Here is a 21,151-nt window from a genome sequence, read left to right on the forward strand (position 1 = left end):
AGGGTTAAGCAGCAGGTTAAATGAAGTGACAGATAAAAAGATAATAAGGGTTCGATGTCATGAGCGTGCTGCTTTCTCATAATATTCCTTAAAACTACTAGCAAATTTGCTTCTTTGCACCTGATGTTTTGCATAATGGGCTTGCACCACACATTGTTCATCTCATGAACTAGTTAAGCTTGAGATGATTTGGTGTGAGATGACATTTAAACAGCATCAGAAACTGCAATCAGAAAGGCACGTGGATTGCATTCTAACTATGCATCTAAAAGACTTTCATTCTTAGCTGCCAACATTTGTTGAAGGAAGACATAATTATGTCTAGAAAGACCAGCGCCCGATGAAATAAAATTTACATAATTGTGAATTTTAGGAAAACTTCACACAACTTAATTACACAAGGGAAACAAAACCAATTTACTTATTTTAATTTCTTCCTTTCTTGCTTTGTCTTTATTTTTTCTTTGTACTTTCTCATTAACCCAGAGTTTGCTGTACAAATACCTCGTGATTCTCATGGCCAAGAAGATCAGAGAGAACTTTGAGCACATGGTTTGCAATCCTTGCACACGTTTTCTTCCCTGTAAAAATGAGAAAACATAAATATGCTTGAAAAAAATATAATGATCAGAGCAAGCTTCTTACTTGCTTCTTAAAATCAGTCCTAAATATAATCTACAGGGAGCAAGACTGTTCCTTGTTCCTGCCAAATACTGCTCAGTGTAACTGAGCTGAAACCAGTGGAGTTACTCTGGATTTACACAGTTTAAGGCTTGGACAGGATGCAATGCAAAGGGATTTTTAAAAGTTTAACAAAGCCATTATCTTGCTTATGGGAAGCAGTTAATTCTTCGTCCTACCTTACTTTCGTTTTTAAAACAAAACTTACTTTAAGCTCCTTTTAAGTCTCTCAGTCATAGACAGGACCTTATTTTCTGGGGGTGGGGTAATCTTTGTATTGTAGAAGTGAAGCACGCAAGTGAAGGTTAAGTTTCTCGCCATTATTCATCACTCAGTTCTGACCTTCTTTTATACAGATGAATCTCTAACACAAGTATAAAGTGTCCTTTGAAAAGCGGGCCTTGTGTGTAGGAATGGCAGTCCGCACATATGGATACAAAAAAAGAATCAAATCCTAGAGGGTTCCATTGATTAACTGCTTTCTTAATTCTTTAGATTTTGGTGAAGCTAACCTCCATTGTTTGGGATTATTGGGAAAGAGATCTGCTCAAAAACATGGGTTATAACACCCAGATATCTCTGGTCATGTGAGTCCCTGCTACTAATTGCAGTCACTTGAAAGAATCCGTGTATACCAGCAAAAAAAGATTCACAACCTTCCCTATCCATTCCTTGGAATAAGGTTGTAATTCAAAATGTGAGACACCTGCACTGCGCAGACAAAGATTCATGAGCAAGGCAACAGAATACTCCAGCGTGTAATCAGACAGGCAATCCGAATCCCTGAGAACATCGACCAGCCAGAAGATGAGCCCATCGCTGATCATGGCCGACTGCAGCGCACGCCTAGGGTCGAGAGAACAAAAAGCCCACAAAAGTCAGACCACAACACAAAAAGCTTTCAAATACATTTATAGCAAATATAAGCACATTAAAACTCTACTTCATCTACCCGCTATACACTAGCCTGCCAACAAACCCCCCCAAACTATCCATTTTGGCAGAAACAACTAAACTAAGGAATTAACAAAGCCTGAAGAAATGGAAGATGCGGATTCCCACAGGGTTAGAGCACTAAAAGGTTGTTGGGCGAGTCGTTTTTTTTGTGGTTTGTTTTGGTTTTTTTTAAACCTGCAGGCTACTGAGGTAGCTTTCTTCATTGTTTTCTAAGGCTTCTAACCACCTAAAACTGCATTTTCAATTGTCTTCAAATAGGTAAAAAAAGCCAGCTACACACAACAGACCCATAAAACACATTAATTACTACTTCTGCCATAGGTACCCATAGCACTATAGCACTTTTGTACTGTTGATTTGACAAATGAGATTTTTTGCTTAAATCTATTTGCTCTTTCCTCTAGAGATTCTTAAACCATGTATTCTTTTAACTCAACCTATAGGTGCCCTTGAAGAGTATACTGAATAAAGTGGTCAACTGTGCTCTCCTATTGCAGAAATTCCTCACTTTACAATAGAAAAAAATAAGTATATACTGGTAGAAAGGTCTTACTGAAGAACACCACTTTTAAAAACATTATTTCCAATTGGCAGTAAGTCTAAGCTACAAAAATCAAAGCAGGTATTTTCCTGGTCTTGGTACTTGGGATCTGGATTACTCTTGAAAGTTCACATGCTTCCTCGGTCCTGGATCTTGCAGCAGGTCTATGGTAAGGACTGAGCAAAACAAGGGAGCATCCAACCACACATTCAGAAAAGGAAAGTCCATCATGTTAAGTATCTGGAATTAACCTTTATAAGATTAACTGTTATTTTTTTAGAAAGTAAAAAACTTGCAGATTTTAAGTAGCTTAATGTCTAGGCCACAAAATTCAAAATGACTTGTACTATGAACAACTGCTTTAATCAAAGCATCATTTTCTCTAAGATTGGGTTAGGATTTCAAGCAGTATAAGGTATCGTGTCAGGAAGCAGTGCAGAATTCTACCCAAAGCACATTTACATGTGCTTCATCTAGACAAGTTCTAAATGAAGCAAACCCAAAAGCAGCCTTCATTCTTCAACACAGCCAAAGAAACAAATAATTAAAATAATCCCAAACCAACGCTTGCAGTCTTAATTCAGAAGAAGGATGAATGAAAATAAAAGCTCAACACATCCATATACCTCCTCACATTTAGTTAACTATTCAGGGCTGAACAGTCTTCACAAGTATGGTGAAAACACAGTTCCTAGATCATATTTATTTGATAAATGACAGCAACATCATGCCCTTTACTGCTTTAGCGTATTCCTTTTGTGGTGGGCATTTGAGACAGACTGCTAGGGCAAAAATAAGAGAGAAGACAGCCCATCCATAGACAGCTCCAGGAAAGAGGATCAACAGGATGAGGATGAAATCCCTGAAAAATGTTTGCAGAAAGGATAATGAAAACCTTATGCTTTGGAATGTAATGCAACTCTTTTTTCTATGTGGTGTCTTCAGAACTCTCTCCCTTAAGATTTTAACTTTGTTCAGTTAAGGAATACACATAAAGTACAGAAGGCTGTGGCAGGAGATATACATTTACTTGAGTCTTGACAGCTGGTAGGAAGTCAGGTTAATTCAGTCAGCAAAACTGAGTTCTCCTCCATAACAAATGACACTGCTTTCATCAGTCAGCAGAGGTTCTGATGATTGTTATGGGAAAATCAAGTGCTCTTCTTTCTCCCTGAACAGAGCCCAAATAGCCTGCATTTCCTCTCCTGCTGTCACCACTGTGTGCTGTGCTTTCATCACCTGAGGCTGAATTTCTGCAGAGCCCCCAGAACATTCTCCCATGTAAGGGAATCCTTGTCTTCAGCTTTCAGTCTCTCCTCCAGCATTCGCAGCAACATGGGGTTCTGAGAAAGGTAGACACGACCTGGTGCAAAAGCAATGAAAGAACAGATGCTGAGATATCAGCTCATGACAGAAGAGCTCCCTCTCCTTGGAAAAGCAAGCAGGATTGACCTCGGTGTCTTCTTGACAAGCCACAATGTGGTGCCAAGACCCAAACAGACCTGTACAAATAAGTCATCTAGAAGACCAATTGCATTCAATGCAGCCACTTAGGGCATTAGAGGCCAAATTAGTCCCACAACAAATCCACTATTCCTCTTTCAGGACATGCTTTCTGACCTGTCACAGTTCTGTACGCTCTAGGAAAAACACAGAGATGTCCAAAGAGCTTGGGAAAGTGAGGTGCCCTACCGCTATTGACTTTAAATGGGATTGCAGCTCCTAGCAACAGTTAGTTCCTTAAGTGGCACCAGACCAAGGGCTAATTTGGGACAGGCAGAGATACAAAGCTGCATATACATACATATATATGTATACATATATATCTCAGATAGCAGTGATACACAAAGGTTTATTCAGGTGAGTACCAGGAAGATAAAAGAGCAGCTGCACTAACTACTGTTACACAGCCTGGTAGCAGTTCTGCCTATAGGACCTTTAATTAAGAAGGATTTTATTTATTATTATTATTATTATTATTATTATTATTATTATTATTATTATTATTATTATTATTATTATTATTATTATTATTATTATTACTACTATTATTATTATTATTATTCTTTTCACCCTCATGAAGAGACTGAAGACTATATTAAAGGCAGCACCTGAGTAAATTCTCACATAGACCACAAATCATCAAAAGGAGTCAGAAATGCTGACTATACAGTGTCAAAATGAAAACTTTGGAATGCATGTAACAAAAGACAGTGAATCCCTAGGAAAAGGGTGCCAATAAGGCTCTAAATCTCCACATGCAGTGTGACGTGTATTTGTGAAGTATCTATAACCCTGCATTATATGAAAATGCTCTTTTTCTTTGCAGTGAACCTCTTACCTTCCGCCAGTGAAGCAAAAGCATTGATGAGCCTTGCCATATACTGTCTGACTACCTCACTCTTCGAATGTAATAATTTGAGAACAGTTCTCTGAAAAAAACAAACATTCATAAAAACTCACCAAAGGAGGAAAAAACCAAAGTTAGTCTTTCATAATGTTTGAAAAGCTTCATTAAATTTTCACACTAAACAAACTTTGAATGCATATCAATATCTTAATATATTTTTGTCTTAAATATCTTAATATTAAATATATTAATATCTTAATATATTTTTATCTTAATATATATATTGTTTTATTGGCAGGGGCTGCAGGAGGGATGGAAAACGAACAAATAAGCAAATTTCAGTTCCTCAGCTCTGTGTGTTAAAACACTATTAAGCTCCATGGTGCAGGGTGAGAATTATAATGAACCAACACAGTTATCAGTTAAAGCTGGTATCTAAAATTAATATTTAGTCAGTCACAAAAATAAATACCTAATTTTGTGACGAATTTAAATATAGTAATGATACCTGAATAGCAATGTTTTTGTTTGACAACTAAGAGCGGGGGAAAGCAGCTCAGTAACTTACCAAGAACATCACATTGCAAACTATTTTTAATCTGTTTTACTTCAGGCATTACCTACACATAACTTCCCCCTCACGGAAATTTACAGGGAGAAAAACAGATCATTGATTTAACAATCCTTTTAACTTTTTAAGTGGTACAAGTTACTGTTGCAACGACAATGGGACCCACAATGTAACAAGTAGGCCCATTGCTTCAAACAACTGGGGAAAATCAACTATGCACAAAATTCACTATTACAAATTAAAAAGTTGCACTTTTGTTAGTAATAGTAGTGGATTACAAGTGACTGAAGCAATCTTTCAAAATCAACACACCCACAATTCCCCTAAATTTAGGTAACAATTCATTCCAAATTCATTTAAATACTATTGAACATGTTATTACAAGCAAATAATCAGATATTTGATAGGGCTATTGAGACTGAAGTCCTAATTAAGTTCTTATCCTGGATCAGTGGATTGGATTGAAAGTATTATCTAACAATACACAATCACTCAAAAAGAGACACAGCATCTGATACGCAAGAGCTTATTTCTAAGAAAGGGGCTCAGGAGGCTTCTGCTCAACTCACTGGCATCAAGCACGGTGACAAACTTCTACCTGTCTACAAGAATTGTATCCTCACTGAGAGCTCTTGCAACGCAAAGCTCTGCCCATCGCATTTAAAGACTGGGATGCAGAAGTTAAACATACCCTATGATTTTGGCATTACTACTTTTTTTTCCCCCCTTCCAGAGTGATAAATTTTTCTGGTCAGCACTTTACAGAAACAAATGAGCAATATCAGATGCAAGGTGGGGGAAAACCCTTTCCAGCTGACCTGAGAGTTGCTGTGGCAGTCTAGGAGGTCGTTACTGATGTAGGCTTGCAGGACAGTGTCTCTCTGCTCTCCAGGATGTGATGTTGTCAAGCGCTAAGATAAATAACAACCAGTCAAAAGAATAAATGGCAACGTGAATTGATGACCACTCAAGATTTTAAAGGTGCTGATACCCCATAATTAAGAAACCTCTTCTCATGAGGAGAAGGAATTCAGCCTCAGTGATCTAAGGGAAAGAGATGGACTGACCTGACCTCAGCTCAACGATCCATTACAAAACTGCTACTCAGGAGCTGCCATCTCTGTCCATACAGGAAGGATGCAGCATTACTTCCCATAATGTTAAAAAGCCCCTTTAATAGCTACAGATGTGGTCCTTTCTAAAACATCTGAGACAGAGTACCAGGCTAGAAGAACCAGCGGTCAGACCCAACGGATGTTTTCTTATGTGAAAACGGACGCTGAAGCTTGATCAGAATTCCACTATGATCATATTTCACATCTGTCACTTCAGACCCATCGGCTTCCTTTTCAGCAGGAAAAGGTAACTTCCCGTTGTCACCTTTAATTTTTCTGAAATATCGCTATGTGATCTGAATCAACCAAATCACATGCTCTTGTAGGATACCTTGATTATAAAGGACAATTGGTGATTAGAGTCAGGTATTTCTTGGATACAGCAATACTTACACAAATTTAAAATGGGGCAACACCTGGGAAAATGAACTGCCTAAACCAACAACAATTTATTTGAAAAAACATCAGAAATTACTTTCACTGAAGATCCCAGCAATCCCTACCTGGCTTTCCTCAGATAACAAGAAAACTGCTAGAAATAGATGCCTACTTGACTGGGCTTTCTTCACCCTCTCAAGAGCCTTAGCCAGCTTCACCAACAAAGAGAGAAGTTGCCTGTAACGCTGAACTGATCACCAGAACCACCGTCCTGCTCTCAAGATGGATTTTAATACTGGATCCCTCCAGAAGGGACCTATTTCTTTATTTCTGCAGAGGCCTCTTCCTCTCCCTTACCCAGCGCAGAGCCTGCAGCAAGAAGGCCTTGAGACGATCGTTCCCTGTAATCAGATCTTTCTTCAGCTTCTCATAATCCAACGAGGGCAACAATGGCACATCCTGCATCTTCCTACAATGCAAATGGGAAAGACATTAATCAAAACTCTCCTCATTCAGCACAGCTGATGTTACTGAGGTGAGAAGAGCCAAAACAGGAAGGCTGCTTCAGGAAAAGAGCTTCCACTTTTTTACACCTTTGTTGCTTTTATTACCATTACCATGTGAGAACAGACTTTTTCAGTTCATGCTCTGAGCTTTTCAGTGGCACAGGACAGTACAGCAACATCCTTTTTCGCTCTGTGTGGATCACAAGCTTGTGGCCCTTAACCCTCGGTTATAAAAAGACACGGTAACAAGCTGCAGCTCCAACTTCACCACTAAGCCCCCACGCACACAGAAATGTCTTCTCCAAGGCAAGGGTGGAAGGTCGGACTTTTACAGGCTGGGCTATGCTGGCTTAATGTAAGACTTCATACAAGACCACTTTCCAGGAACCAGTACTATCTTTCTGAGTCTTAACATTGCAATAGAAGTTTCACTTTAAAAAAATTGCTTCCAGTCAATGCTTTTAATATTTAAATATATTCCACTAAACATTTTTTACTCCTATCTTCCTACCCTACTACTTTTCAAAACAGATTTTGTTATACATATAATTGTCCCTTTAATTATATTGCAAACAACAGAAGGATCAAAACATTACCTTGAAAAATTTAGTAAAACCTTCACTTTAGGTATACCAACTCTATGTAATCTAACAAGCAAAAAATTAAGTTAGTCACAAAAAAACTTGAACTTGAGGCACCCAAAAATCCACGTGATTGATTCCCCTTTTCCTGGATTTGTGAGAAGCAAACCAATTACAATAACAGGACCGTGCTGTGCGGAAACAGCAAAGAAAACACAGCAACCAGCTCACAGGTGTGGAGCGGCAGATTTACTGGATTAGCAACATCCTGCTGAAATTCGGATGTTACAGAGCCTGCCCAACAGAAGAATACAGATCACACAGTATCTGCCTGCAAGGTTACACTGAGACCAGAGGAAGCACACAGAGGACGAGCGATTCCCATTTGCAGACAAGGGGCAGCGCACTCCAGCTCCCAAACCTTCCTCCTCTTCTCTACAAATGTGCCTGAAGCTCAGCAGTAAATACTTACTCAGGGGCTAAAGATGCTCTTAACATTGTGGAAGCCTGGATCAGAAAAAGAGAGAAAAAAAAGAAACCACAACAGATTAGTCCAAATTCCACATCAACAGTGTTACTAACAATGTCCACAGTGAATCCTCTCACTCTAAAAATTACCTACACTTGAAGCATAGAAAAAAAATAGAACGAAAAAAGTGAGTAGAAACTACCATCCAAAGCCCACTGATGAAGATTAAGAACTTTCTAAACCCATTTATTGACTTCAAAAACATTCATACCTTAAAGTTGTAATTATATTTCACGGGAGACCTAGCACACGTTACAGCATCCAAACTTGCTATACTTCTTTGTTTTGATGCTAATGTTATCAGAGTGCCTATTGCTACTAATACGTATCCCTGTATGTAACTATTAATATGTAAAGATAAGACTGTGTATTCTAGTACAGATAAAACAAATATGGAACAGCATGGCATTTCTCATGGCATTTCTTGCCCAGGGCAAGTCCAGTTTAAGCCTGGATATTTCCTCTCTGATGCAGTTGGCACGGAGCATATACAACACCACTGCTGAATAAGTTGAAACTTAAATGTATCAACACCATATAAAGTTTCCATACAAAAGCTGTCTGCCTCAGTAAATATTTTTTGCTAGAGCTAATTGTGGGTCAGCCAAAAAGCAGCAGTTTTGGCATAAGAGTGCTTCATATCATGCATTCTGATGTCAACTGCATGCCATATTCGCAGAATATTCAGTGTCATCTCTTTGTGTTGACCTACCTGCTCACTTTCTAAAAAAAAATCTCTCATTACCACTTATGCCTTTAAAAAGGGTCTTCTCTTCTAACCTACCCTCTTTCAATGGGAGCTATATAATTAATGTCTATTGTCAGATTTAAAACAGGGATTTGGGAGACAAAAAGCATGAAACACCATAGAGAATATTGAATTACCCCAGCTGACATATTATTGAACACACCAGTGCATGGGTATCCTTCGTAATACAAGGAACTGTTCTCTTAGAAGTGAAATAAGCTTATACGCACACTGGAAAGCATTTATATTATATTTAAGTCACTGAATGACTTGTACACAATAGACAATTAATAGGTCACACACTTCAAAATTAACCTGTCTTGACAGCAGTTCAAATCATAGTTTATTTTCCACAATAGAAGTGTCTTTCAAAGTATCCTATCTACCTAAACTGTTTTCCCCTCATCTGATAAATATCGACAGTTAACTTTTGTTTAAACAAAACTGTTTTTCCAGTCAAAATCTATCATCTTGTACCTGAGTGTGCAATGAAACCACAAACCATTTCTGTTGGCTTCCCCAGCACTCTTCTCCATTAAAGGAAACTGGGAAGAAAGCGACTGTAGTATGTTAAAGCTACAGAAATGACAGAGCCTTTGAAGATGAAAAGACAAAGAACAGTGGTGAGCAATGCAACAGAGCAGGTCACTAACAGACACCTTTATGTGTAGACGTAGAAGCTCTTGCCCATCACTCCTTTGCTATTTTAGAAATAAAAACGCGCTCCAACCAAAGTTTAACCAAAGGATATATAATTGGGAAAGGTACACGCATCACCCTTCCACACAAATAAAACTTTTGGGCAAGATTTTGTAAGCTTTTATAAATCTGGATTTTTAAAAATCAATCAGATCAAGGAGGACAAAGTCCTATTAATTCCCAAATTACTTTTTCAAGCTGGCAGATGGAGTGCAGCAAAGCATTTAGTAGGGTTTGGCTCTGCAGTTTGCCTACACCAAAAAGGCACCGCACAGTGAGGTGGACCCTGCCCTGGAGCTCAGAGGACAGGACCACCGAGATGGAGAAGCTTCTTGTCCAGCACACGCTTTTCTGATCAGACCCAAGTTCATCAGTCTAGAACGTGCACGGGAAGGAGGAAGCACTCTCAGGTATTTCTGGGAAAGCAATAAGGATACAGTTCATATCGTGTCAGGTTCAATGATGCAAAACAGAAACGGTGAGAAGTTTTTCAGGGCTAGTTTGTCCTTCACTGCACCTTCATTTCTGCATCTGACTATGGTCAGCACCACTGATAGGCAGAAAGAATGCAACTGTGTTATAGGCAGAGATTTCCTTTCTTCATCTACTTGATTGTGATTAGTCACAAATAAGCTAATCTGTATTGGTCCAAGATAGCACACTGGGTCTCAAGAGTCAGCTTCTAGTCCTGATTCAGCTACCAACTGCAGAGAGTACTAAAACATGTCATTTCATATCTCTGGGCCTCCATTTTTCTCATCTGGAAAGTAGATACAGGCATCCCTCCCTTGAATAAGGTGGTTTTTGAGATCTGCCAATGAATGACAGTCTGCAGGAGCTAAAAAGTATTATTTTGTGATTAAACAATCGAATGATCACAGCACAGCCACCACAAGCAGAAAACCAACAGATTCAGTGTTTGATTATGAGAGAATAATTCTGCAAAATAAGGTAAAAACAGTAGATATAGTAACAACTCTGGTATGTGTATTTCCCAATTTGGAACTTATTTAGGCCTCTATTTTAAGTCATATTATGGGAATAAGAATTTTAGTAAAATATTGCTAGAGAATTCTATTCCTGGTCATTTTTTGGCAGTTATGCAATCCTGTGGCTCACAGGGCTACGATGTCCAGGTCCACACTACCTCAGGTCAGACGGGCGCCCTGTGGAGCAGCGGGCGGAGGGACAGCATCGCTCTCCATCTATCCTTAAATGGGTCTGAAGAGGTTCTCCATCAGTTTAGTTTTCAAACAAGTGATCCAAACGCAGTGTCACTGAGCGCTGACCATTCAACTTAACATCCAGGCTACCTCTCGCCACACACTCTCAGCAATGGGATATCTGGGTTACGGACTTGGGTGGAAATTAAGCCTGGAGAATACAACCCATAATCTGCTGAAAATGTCATGGTTCCCTTTACATAAACATTTCTAATTAAAAGAGTGAAATACAAACCCATCCTAACATTTCACTTGAACTTGGTTTAACTCTTATTCCTTAAGCAGAAGGTTGCTCTTCACCTCACAAGGTGCCTTGCCCCCCTCCCCACAGGGAAGGGTAAATGCACATTACAAATTCCCTAGCAGGTAGCCCACCTAAACAAATACACTTTGTCCCCAGCGCCTCCTTTTGCATTTCACTAGGCAGTATTTGTTTGTTTGCTTCCATTTCTCCTCTTTGGGATGGATTTGAGATGTCCCAATCTCAGGATATTTACCAAGTTAAATATCTTTACATAACCTAACCCCCCAAAGCTGCCTTAAGTTCTAGCTGTCAAATCGCGCATTAGCTTTAACAAAAGGAAAGCCACACCTCAAATACAGCTGGGTCCTACAAATCACTTCTTGGGCTTACTTACATCAGCACACTTCAGCCATTTAAGACATATATTCTAGCCAGGGCAAAAAGGTCATCATCTTTACCATCTTCTCTGCACACAGCAGACCCAAAGCTGAGCTTTCCCCAGCAATACTTCAGCCTTCACCCCTCTCAACACGCTGCTGCCATGGAAAGCACAAGCAAGAGATTCTCAGGAACAAAAACCTGCCCCTCTGCCAAATTAATAACAAAACGCTTTCAAAATTATCTGCAAAACTTCAGCCGTGTGCTTTGAAAAATGGACTTCTGTGTTGCAGATACGCATAAAAGCACGAAGCCTTTAAAAGTTATTTTTAGGAACAAAGGGATACGTTTAACTGAGGAAAATGTTAATATTGAAATCTAGAAGGGAGCCCAGTTCAGCCTTTATTTATCCTTATAGAATCTGTTCTCTTTCCTAGTGTTCACTCTTAAATCTACATGCTGAACTCTGATATCTTGTCATTTCTGTGGCAACAGTGCAAAACCTCCAAGTGCACTGTGTTTTTGAGAGAGTATTTGGATGCAATAAGTTGGGACTCATTAAAACCATTAGCACTGTGCATTCATAGCCCTCAAAGCACTCTATATGGTAACTAAATTCTTAATAGTCTTATAAGGCTAGTAGAAACATTATGGTCTTCATCTCCAAGTGATGTACCCAAGGCTGAAAGGGAAACAGAGTTCAAGGTACTGCCAACAGTAACTTCCCGTTACACAGCCGTCATGTCAACCACTAGACAATGCCCCAAGCAACATGTGTACACAGCTCCTCCTAGTTTTATCAGATTAAAAAGCACTTATTTCCTCAGCACCTTCTCCTAACCCCTTTTCCCAATCTTACCTTTCCTGGAACAGGTTAAATATTAATTCAACCTTTTGAGTAACAGTATTCCTTAAATTGCCAGTGAATAAAACAGCGGGAAGAACATGGGGTGTTTACGACTCATCTGTAATTGATGATTCCCGACATTCGTGGACTTAATCTCAAAGTAAGTACTTTTCATGCAAAACTTATCTTGCAACAGAATCATTTGTCATAAGTGAAACACATGCAGAAACAAGGTCTCTTAAGGAAAGGAAAAGAAGCAAACACAAGGAAACAACAGCCCAAGCACAGCTCATTCTGGTAGGATCATGCTGCACGACTTTTCTTTGTGCTGGTTCTTGCCAAAGCCAAACCAGGTGCCGTATTAAGTCAAGTAATTCTGTCACGATGCAGATTAGCCACAGATGGAAGCCCTTCATTTCTGAACCCAGCGAGGTATGAATATGAACAGCACGGAATAAAACAAAGAACTTCAAAGGGGAAAAGAAAATAAAATCAATATTTATAAAAGAAAACAGATGCATTGCATGTGCAAGCCAAAACCACAATTGATTTTATCAAATGCTGCAGCTCTGCATTCAAACCAGCTCCACTTTGCTATTTAATGTATATATTCATAATATGCTGAAAGCTAACACTGAAAGCCAGGTTCTGTCCTAAGTTAGCACTCTGCTTTAAGAAGTCAGTGTAAATTCAATGCAGATTCAGAATTAATAATCTGAGATACATGATGAATATGTGAACAGTAAACCCAAAGTTTGAGCAAACTTATAGATACCATTAGAACTCACAAATGTATGTTGAGCTCATTTGTCATGTGCTAATGACAACAAGACCACTACATGCAGCCCAGGATGGGTTAGACTGAGCTTGTGTAAGCTGGCAGGTCTGCTGGAGCTATGCAAATTTATTTCATAAGAGATCTGCAAATGTTTTTAATATTTTTTTGCCTTACTTATACTAGAGATAAAATTCCCACTTGGCATATGAAAAAGGTTCTCTAAGACAGTTGAAGTGTACCTAGAAGTCACACTGTAATACTATGTGATAATGTAATGACAAAACAAAAATGTCAGAAAGATAAAGTACTATATATAAACAGTGAGGGGAGACTAGAGGAAAGTGATCTGTTCAAGAAATACCTCCGAATTAGAGTCGGATAGCTTTAAAAAGGTTTTTAAAACCTCTGCATTGCAAGTTCTTACATTCTATATCGTATATAAAGTTACATATAACTAAGGTTACCTGGATAAAGGTAACACTTTTGCTTAGCAAAGAATTTCATCGAGAATTTCTTATCTGTAATCACCTTCCCTCAATCTCAAACCAGACCATTGTGCTAGGGAGCAGAATGCTAAATATCAAGCAAAAGGTGGCCATTATGTCCATCCGCGTCGTCAACAGGAACAGGTGATCTTTTAACAGAGGTGAATGTGAGCAGTGTTCTCTGCGTCAAGACAAAAGAAAGCACATAAGGAATAGTCCATTTAATTCTATAACTATTGGTCAGAACAAAATCTTGTTTTAAGTGGGCAGCTGAGTGCCCACAGGGGTTCCTGTAGTTCCCAGTGAGGAACACATTTGGAAAAGAAAATAAAGGTGCAATTTTTCTTGAAAAGTGAAATTTTGTTTTACCTAAGGAAAGCTGAAAAAATATAAATATGGATGATTTTAAAGCAGAATACTGATTGACATTTTTCAGAATCAGTGTCAATCACTCTTATGAATTGATTACATACCAAGTTACTTGGAAGTGGACTCATTTCCTCCCTTTGCAAAGAATGAACTGACTATGGGCAAAATTAGACACTCATGGTGTACTTGTAACACGGCCAGAACACAGACTTCCATCTGGGTTACAGGAGTCCCAGGCAGTACACAGAACACTGTCTTGCTTTTTCAGTTTTCAATGAAAGAAGATCCGTTTTAATTGCATGAAACAATTTGATAATCTTTGCTACAGAGAGGCAGTTTGACTTTACAAATTAAAAACACAAATGTGTAAGATAAGACGCACCTCTGAAAAGCACAACTCAGTTTCCTGTATTATCTAAAGGAATAATAGTTATCAAAGGTGTCGTGGGATCAGCTGGTGTGGGCACATTCAGAGACATCGTATGCTATATACACTGATGTTCATGTGGAAGAAATAATTGCTTTTTGCACATTATAAAGAAGCTGTGTTTCATGTAAAAGTTGTGGACAAAGCTACTCCCTTGCTGACATGCTGTGTTACACATATTATGAAGCCATTAGGTTACTTAGAACTCCTATTATGTTCTCCATGCAGAAATCCCAAGCCTTGCACATTTTTTGGCTCTTGATAAACAATACAGTTCATGTCATGACAAGTTAAGATAATGCCCGGAAAATTGTTACACAGCATGAAATGAAGAGAAATATAGATGGTGACAGACTGCAGCAGGCAATGTGAAAGGATATAAAGATATAGACACTTACATATTCGTCATCACAAGGGCTCATAGAGTAATATCCCTTTACGGGCAAACAGGCACACGTTAAAATAAAGAAGATTGAAAAAAAAAAGTTAACAGAAATAAATCACAGAGAAATACACAGTTCTAAAAAACCCCAAATCAATAAATCAAAATTAGCTATAAATTAACAAACTATTTGCTTTGGAATGTATAATCACCTTCTTCTCCCAATGTATGTAACTATATGTTTAGAACTGAAATCAGCATGTTTCTCTTTATATATTTACATTACAAGTTCTCCTTTCAACACCTGGCAAGCACACCCAGTCCGCACATTATTCCATGATAACTGTCAGAATTGCTGTGTACCAAGCACTGAGACATTATGTGAATATGTGAGCTCTGTTGTTCACTACACTGAGGCAGCTCAGAGATACCAATGGTGGTGTGGATCAGGAGAGCTCAGCTCCGAGAAAGCAGCTCCAAGTGTTCTCCACACTTGCTTTGGCCGGAGTTTCTCACCAGCACATAATGAAAGCTGAGGGAGAAATTAAGGTGTTTCAACAATGTTATCAATTCCCCATCCCAAAAGGCTCCAAGGATAAATTAAGAAAAAGTCTCTGGAAGGAAACCTAAGATTTAGCTACTATAATTTAAAAAAATGTGGTAATCCATGGTTTGAGTGGTTTAGTACAAAATAGGCCACGTTCCCTTCACTTAGACTAAAATATTTAACTTAGGACAGCTTTACATCTAAAAAGAACCGTCTTAATTCAAAATAAAAGTCCAGTTCAACACAATGAAATAAGACCAACATTAATTACTCTGCTTCTGGTCTTTTTGTGCACACCTGCCAATACTTACTTTAGAAGATATATTTGTGCACATGAATAAGCACATAGACACTGTATACAGCAGATTCCTCTTTAACAGACATATACAGCCTTATATAGTAGGTATACGAAACTTACCACTCCTCACTGCGAGCAGAAAAGAAAGTTCCTTCTATGCTTTAACCAATTTTAAAACTGTGACATTATTCTCTTTATTACCATCACACTCAGAATTCCCTGACGTGAATGAGTATTTCAGCTTTCAAAGTGCTATACACACATATGACAGTTCCTTGCAAAGACATTTTAAAATTAAATTTATGACAAAGTACAACATTGATAGAGATCGATAAGTGAGCAAAAGAAACCAGGAAATCACCTATACCATGATGAGAGAACATTTCAACACACACATGACCTGAGCCAGTGAAAAGGTACACAGGCATCAAGACAAAGATGATACTAAAGGAAAATGTTAACATTAAAGGAAACCATGAAAGGTTGGACCAGAAGACCTTTCAAGGTCCCTTTCAACCTGGGCTGTTCTATGATTTGAGGACATTAAAAGGTTGTGGAAGCCCTACTGATGGCATTACTTTACCTTTAGAGGTGAGGAATTCATCCAAGCAAAAAGCTCACCCAAGTTGCCACGGGCACTTTTACCACCTGCAGCAACTTGTGCAAAAGGCATCACATACCTCATCAGCAGAAAAAGGGAACTTCCCTTTGCTTAACTAAAGAAGTAAGTTTATTTCTTCTTTACCATATCTAAGTGGCAACATAGAAGAATCATCCCATGGAAAGGGATGGGGAAAACTGATATATGTCATCCTAAGAAAATGCTTGCTTAGGGTAGATGCTGTTTGCTGTAATGTGCATATCATTTTTAAAAGAAAGAGCGCTCATCCATGTAATACTTGGTGAATCTACTCTGAATGACTACTCTGAAAACTTCTGTACCCTGTCTCCCAGGTTTCATGTGGTCTCCTGGTGCAGAAAACTCTTTCACAAGAAGCAGAATATCTGCCACCAACTATTAGAGCCTGATGGCATGTTCACGTTTGCAGTAAAAAGCATGTTTGAGGGGAAAAAACACAGACCAGCAAGTTTAAAACATTCCTCATTGTTCACAGTTTGTAAATTACAGCTTAACTTCACAGAAGAGCTGCTGCTTTTATCCAGTGACAGAACTAAACCAGCAATTTTTCCACACCTTCAGGAGTTGTGCCAATAGAGACCCACAACTTGCAAGGGACATTAATTCAACTAATTGTAGCTACAGGTAAATATAAGCAAACTCAATAGCTGTAAAAACATAATGGGCATTTATTCTATTCCATGACACAGTAGCGATGTATGCAAACAATTATCCAGCTTTCTAGTCACAGAAAGATTCTCCAATAGTTAACATACATCTTGACTATTGACAAACTGTGCACCTGAAGAAGCAGTTCCCATCTTCCCTTTAATCCAGACTTGAAAGAATCTTATTACATTATCCCTAATCCAAGAAATTCCAGGAAGGTGTACATCTTACTTGAATCAGAAAATTTATTCATGGGTTGAAGACTTGAGCCTGTGCTTAAGAGCTACTTTTGATGTGGAATGAATACACAACACTTCAGTGATCAAGAGCCAGAATCCGCTTGGCTTCATGATGTATATTAAACAGAAAATTGCAGGTATCAAAAAACTACAAGACACCCTTCTTACCCACCTGACAAATCACTATGAGAAAGAAAAAAAGGAAAAAAACCCCAACAAACTAAAACTTCAGTTATCTCTCATCTAAAAGATATAGGGGACTATGTCCAAACCAACACTAGAAAGTCAGGAATCCAATTAAATCTTCAAATGAATGTTTCCTCAACTTATCAGACCTGGTGCTCTGACCTCCTATTCTTAGATCCAGACCTTTTGCTCTGTCTTGTCTCCCAATTCAGGACCACACATGCCAAATGACATGATGGAATATGGCAATAACATTCAAGTGCAGCTAGGAAAAAAGCTTTACGGTAAAACAGGGCTTTAGAGAAGGCTTGGAAACATCTCCCAACTGTGACAGAGTAGTGTGGCCTCTCTCGACTACACGCAGCAGATGTATCCTGTCCATGGATTGTAGATCAGGCTCAGGAGCTGACCCAGGAGGTCACAGAGCTGGCAAGAGACACGAAGCTGCTCTGTGGAACAGTGAGATCCAAGCCAGCTCACCAGAGAGCACGGAGCACCAGCCAGGACCAGAAGCCCTTGCTAAGTAAGATTTCACGGGTATGATTACACTGGGAAAGTATTTTGGTTAAGAGACATCACTGCCTTAGGTCTTAAAGCCAGTTTGGTAAGAAAGACTTGTTCTGGGATCTGTCCTCCCTACACCAATTTATTCCAGTGTGAAAGGACACAGCCACAGAGGAGGGCAAACCAGGAAGCCGATGTTTGTAAAATAACTGCACGCATTAGTAAGTGATACATGCTACCTTTATTGTAATTTTGAAGCCTGAGACCTCAAGGCTTTATATTACACAATACTACTTTCCTGACATTAAAAATTGAGCACAGAGTACAATGCACTGGGAACAAAATCAAGTTTCCAGACAAATAATGCTACCAAGAATATAATCCAAGGCATACCCTTTCATTTCCTTGGGCAATACTCCATTTTGGTTACAATGCTGGTACAGTCCTCCTTCCCAGTATAACTTAAAAGTACCAGTGTAGTGTAGCTGATTTAACAAAATACACTGTGAACCTCAAGTACACATACAATCATTTTGGTTGGAAAAGACCTTTAAGATCATCAAGTCCAACCATTAAGCTAACACTGCCAAATCCACCTCTAAACCATGTCCTTAAGAACCTAATCTACACACCTTTTAAACACCTCCAGGGGCACCTCCGAGAATGATGCCGCTTGAGCATTTTATGCTCTCAGAACCTGCTCCCGAACCTGGATTGTCCCGAGTTGGGCCAGTATAGCTGACTGTGAACTCCAGCACCTCTTCTTTCCAAACTATGTCATGCACATCCGCTCACGCCCTAAGTAAAACTGGTAGAAATTTAAGGCTGCGTGTCAGTACAACAAAAAAGTAATTTCTTTGCTGATGATTTTATTTTCTGCTCTTGGATTTAGAGATACTGATCTGCCAAAACTAATTTATTTAAGGGTCTGCTCCTGACATCTGTGAGGTCACTGAGATAGGCTCAAATCCTGAATACTCATGGTGAAGTGGGGAAAAAAAACCCAACAAACCACCATATTTAATGCCTGCTGAAACTCTTTAGATGTTGACTTTTTTTAAAGCTCTCACTTTTCTTGCCCACAGAGTGACCTAATGGTAAGGATGAGCAAAAGAGCTGCCCCTCTGCAATTATACAGGGGACTGCCCCTTACAGCAGGAGGAGTTTTGTGAAGTGGAGTAGCTGGAAAGACCACACTCCAGTGTCTCTAATTAGTTTTGAGCAAAACTGGAAGGGACCTTCCAACACAAATCCAGCACAGATGCTGCAAACTCATGCTACTACTTAGTCTGGGTCACGATGCCTCCAGCTTTATTCCAAAACTTACGCAAAAACCTGAAACCACTTAAAAACAGAACAATAACATCTAAGTGTATAACAATGAGGTATTTGGAATCCTTGAAGAAAAAGTAATGGGATGCCTTAGTGGCCAACAGTCAGAATTCGGTTTTTAGTCCATCACATCTGCCCTCCTGAATCAACAGAGTCAGGGAGTGGTTAGAAGTATTTTGGGATGATGAGGAAAGAGCCTCATTTTTCTTCTCAGAAGATGGGCTGTATTTTTTCTTCTTGTACTTATTCGTGTCTCAAGTTTTTGCTGTTCAACAAGAAAATACAACCAATCAAGTGCGGACAAAAGGATAAGATGAGGAAACTGGACTGTGATGCAGCAAAGGTCTGTAAGTGGAGGCTGTCATTAGCTCTCCAAAATATGGCTAATGCCTCAGACAGCCTGAGCGTGTGGGTCTGCTTATAGAAACAACATCGGATTTCGACCACAGTAGCTACTATAACCTCACTGTCACGGAGTGACCTAAACCAGTTGAGAAACCCTTCCTCCTCTTTTCCCTATTTGTTCTCATGATGCTGTCTGATGGCTAAGCCAGTTCACCACAGGGTTATAGGAGCACCACTGACAGCAGAAAGGAACAGAGCAACACCATTCAGCTAAATTAAATTGGCTAAGATGTGCCACCAAACCACACTCAGTACATTAGTTTTAGGGTTTGGGTTTCTTTTAAAACATCCAGTTAGTATTTTAACAGATACACAGCTTACTGTTATCATAACAACAGAATTAATCGTACTTCTGCAGCTGACTGCATAACTTATTCCCCAGCATTTGAGATCAACAAAAACTTATGTATCACCATATTCTTATACAAGTTTGGCTACATTATGTTTTGCTTTTACTATCTCACATTCACTGTTCAATATACAGCTTAAGTGGTGTTGTCTCTTGAGACAGTTATGTATAAAACCCCAAACATTAATACTTACAGTTCCAGGCCTTGTGAAGTCAATACTGTGTGCTACACTTTGTCTCATCTGGTTGCTGAACAAGCGAACACAAACACTTTGAAGATACTCTGGTGTGATCTAAAAATTAGGAAACATAAGAAGAGAGAACAGGATTAAATAAAAGTTACACTTTCTACCAGAGAAGTGTTTCTAGAGTAAAGTTCTTTGTTGTTGTTGTTTGGTTTTTTATTTTGTTTAAGATTAAAAAAACAAAGCCAAAAACCATACACCTGAGACTCATTGACACAAGCCCAAGGTATATACTGTAACTACAGTTCTGTTCAGAAATTTAAAACCGGTAAAATCTCTACATCTGAGAATAGTTATGCTATTCACAAAACAAACACTGAACACTTTCAGAGAGTCTAGAAGAAAAATGGAATTTGTCACCTGTGTTTGCATACAGATTTTCCTCAATCAAAAGTTCTCCAACAGTAAGTATGAAGCGGTTTTATGCTTCAGACTCATGCAATGATTCGCTGATGTGTTGTCCAGCTAAAGAGCAGAACTTGCACAACTCTCTTGTACGGCAGAGAGAATAAATATGAATTATACAGTACAGGACATGATGTTTCAATGCAAAACATCTCAGTGGGTTTAGGTTTTATTTTGGGAAGTCTACACCACAGTAGAACTGCCAAATGTCAGAATTTAGCTTCCCCAAAACAGAGGTGAGAAAACAGATTATAGCAATGGGAAAGGGGACACTTCTGATATTCTCAGACCTGTAGCTAGACAACAAAACCCTTCAAATTCTGAATGCTGTAACTTCAACTTGATTTTATCAGTAACCAAGATGCATAATGAAAGAGCACCCTCAGCTGGACACACTTGGAAGGATCAAATGACTGTCCGGGACAAAGCTTACAGGGAAAATTAAACAAGCACCTGCAAGAACAGATAACGGGCGCATGGTTCCTTCACCGCAGAGGGTAAGAGGATATCACCTCAGAGAGCAATGACGTGTGAAATGGGAGGCAGCAAATACATGACCATGTG

The 21,151-nt window shown here is 39.0% G+C and overlaps 1 protein-coding gene across 4 annotated transcripts in view; it reads right to left on the reverse strand.

The window, feature by feature from the left end:
- Positions 1-21,151, reverse strand: part of ARMC9 (armadillo repeat containing 9) — a 60,818-nt gene that overhangs the window by 27,969 nt on the left and 11,698 nt on the right. For 3 of the 4 annotated variants that reach the window (XM_065072886.1, XM_021280511.2, XM_065072885.1), the window contains 9 exons: positions 20,132-20,230; positions 14,806-14,841; positions 8,153-8,187; positions 6,951-7,062; positions 5,919-6,011; positions 4,521-4,611; positions 3,419-3,542; positions 1,388-1,527; positions 505-581 (listed from right to left, as the gene is read on the reverse strand). In XM_065072886.1, coding sequence (XP_064928958.1) covers positions 505-581; positions 1,388-1,527; positions 3,419-3,542; positions 4,521-4,611; positions 5,919-6,011; positions 6,951-7,062; positions 8,153-8,187; positions 14,806-14,841; positions 20,132-20,230 — 807 coding nt within the window. The remainder of the gene's footprint in view (positions 1-504; positions 582-1,387; positions 1,528-3,418; positions 3,543-4,520; positions 4,612-5,918; positions 6,012-6,950; positions 7,063-8,152; positions 8,188-14,805; positions 14,842-20,131; positions 20,231-21,151) is intronic. The other variant, XM_065072887.1, reaches the window with a different exon arrangement.

The sequence above is a fragment of the Columba livia genome, chromosome 9 (genome assembly GCF_036013475.1).
Source record: "Columba livia isolate bColLiv1 breed racing homer chromosome 9, bColLiv1.pat.W.v2, whole genome shotgun sequence".
In the NCBI taxonomy this organism is placed as follows: Eukaryota; Metazoa; Chordata; class Aves; order Columbiformes; family Columbidae; genus Columba; species Columba livia.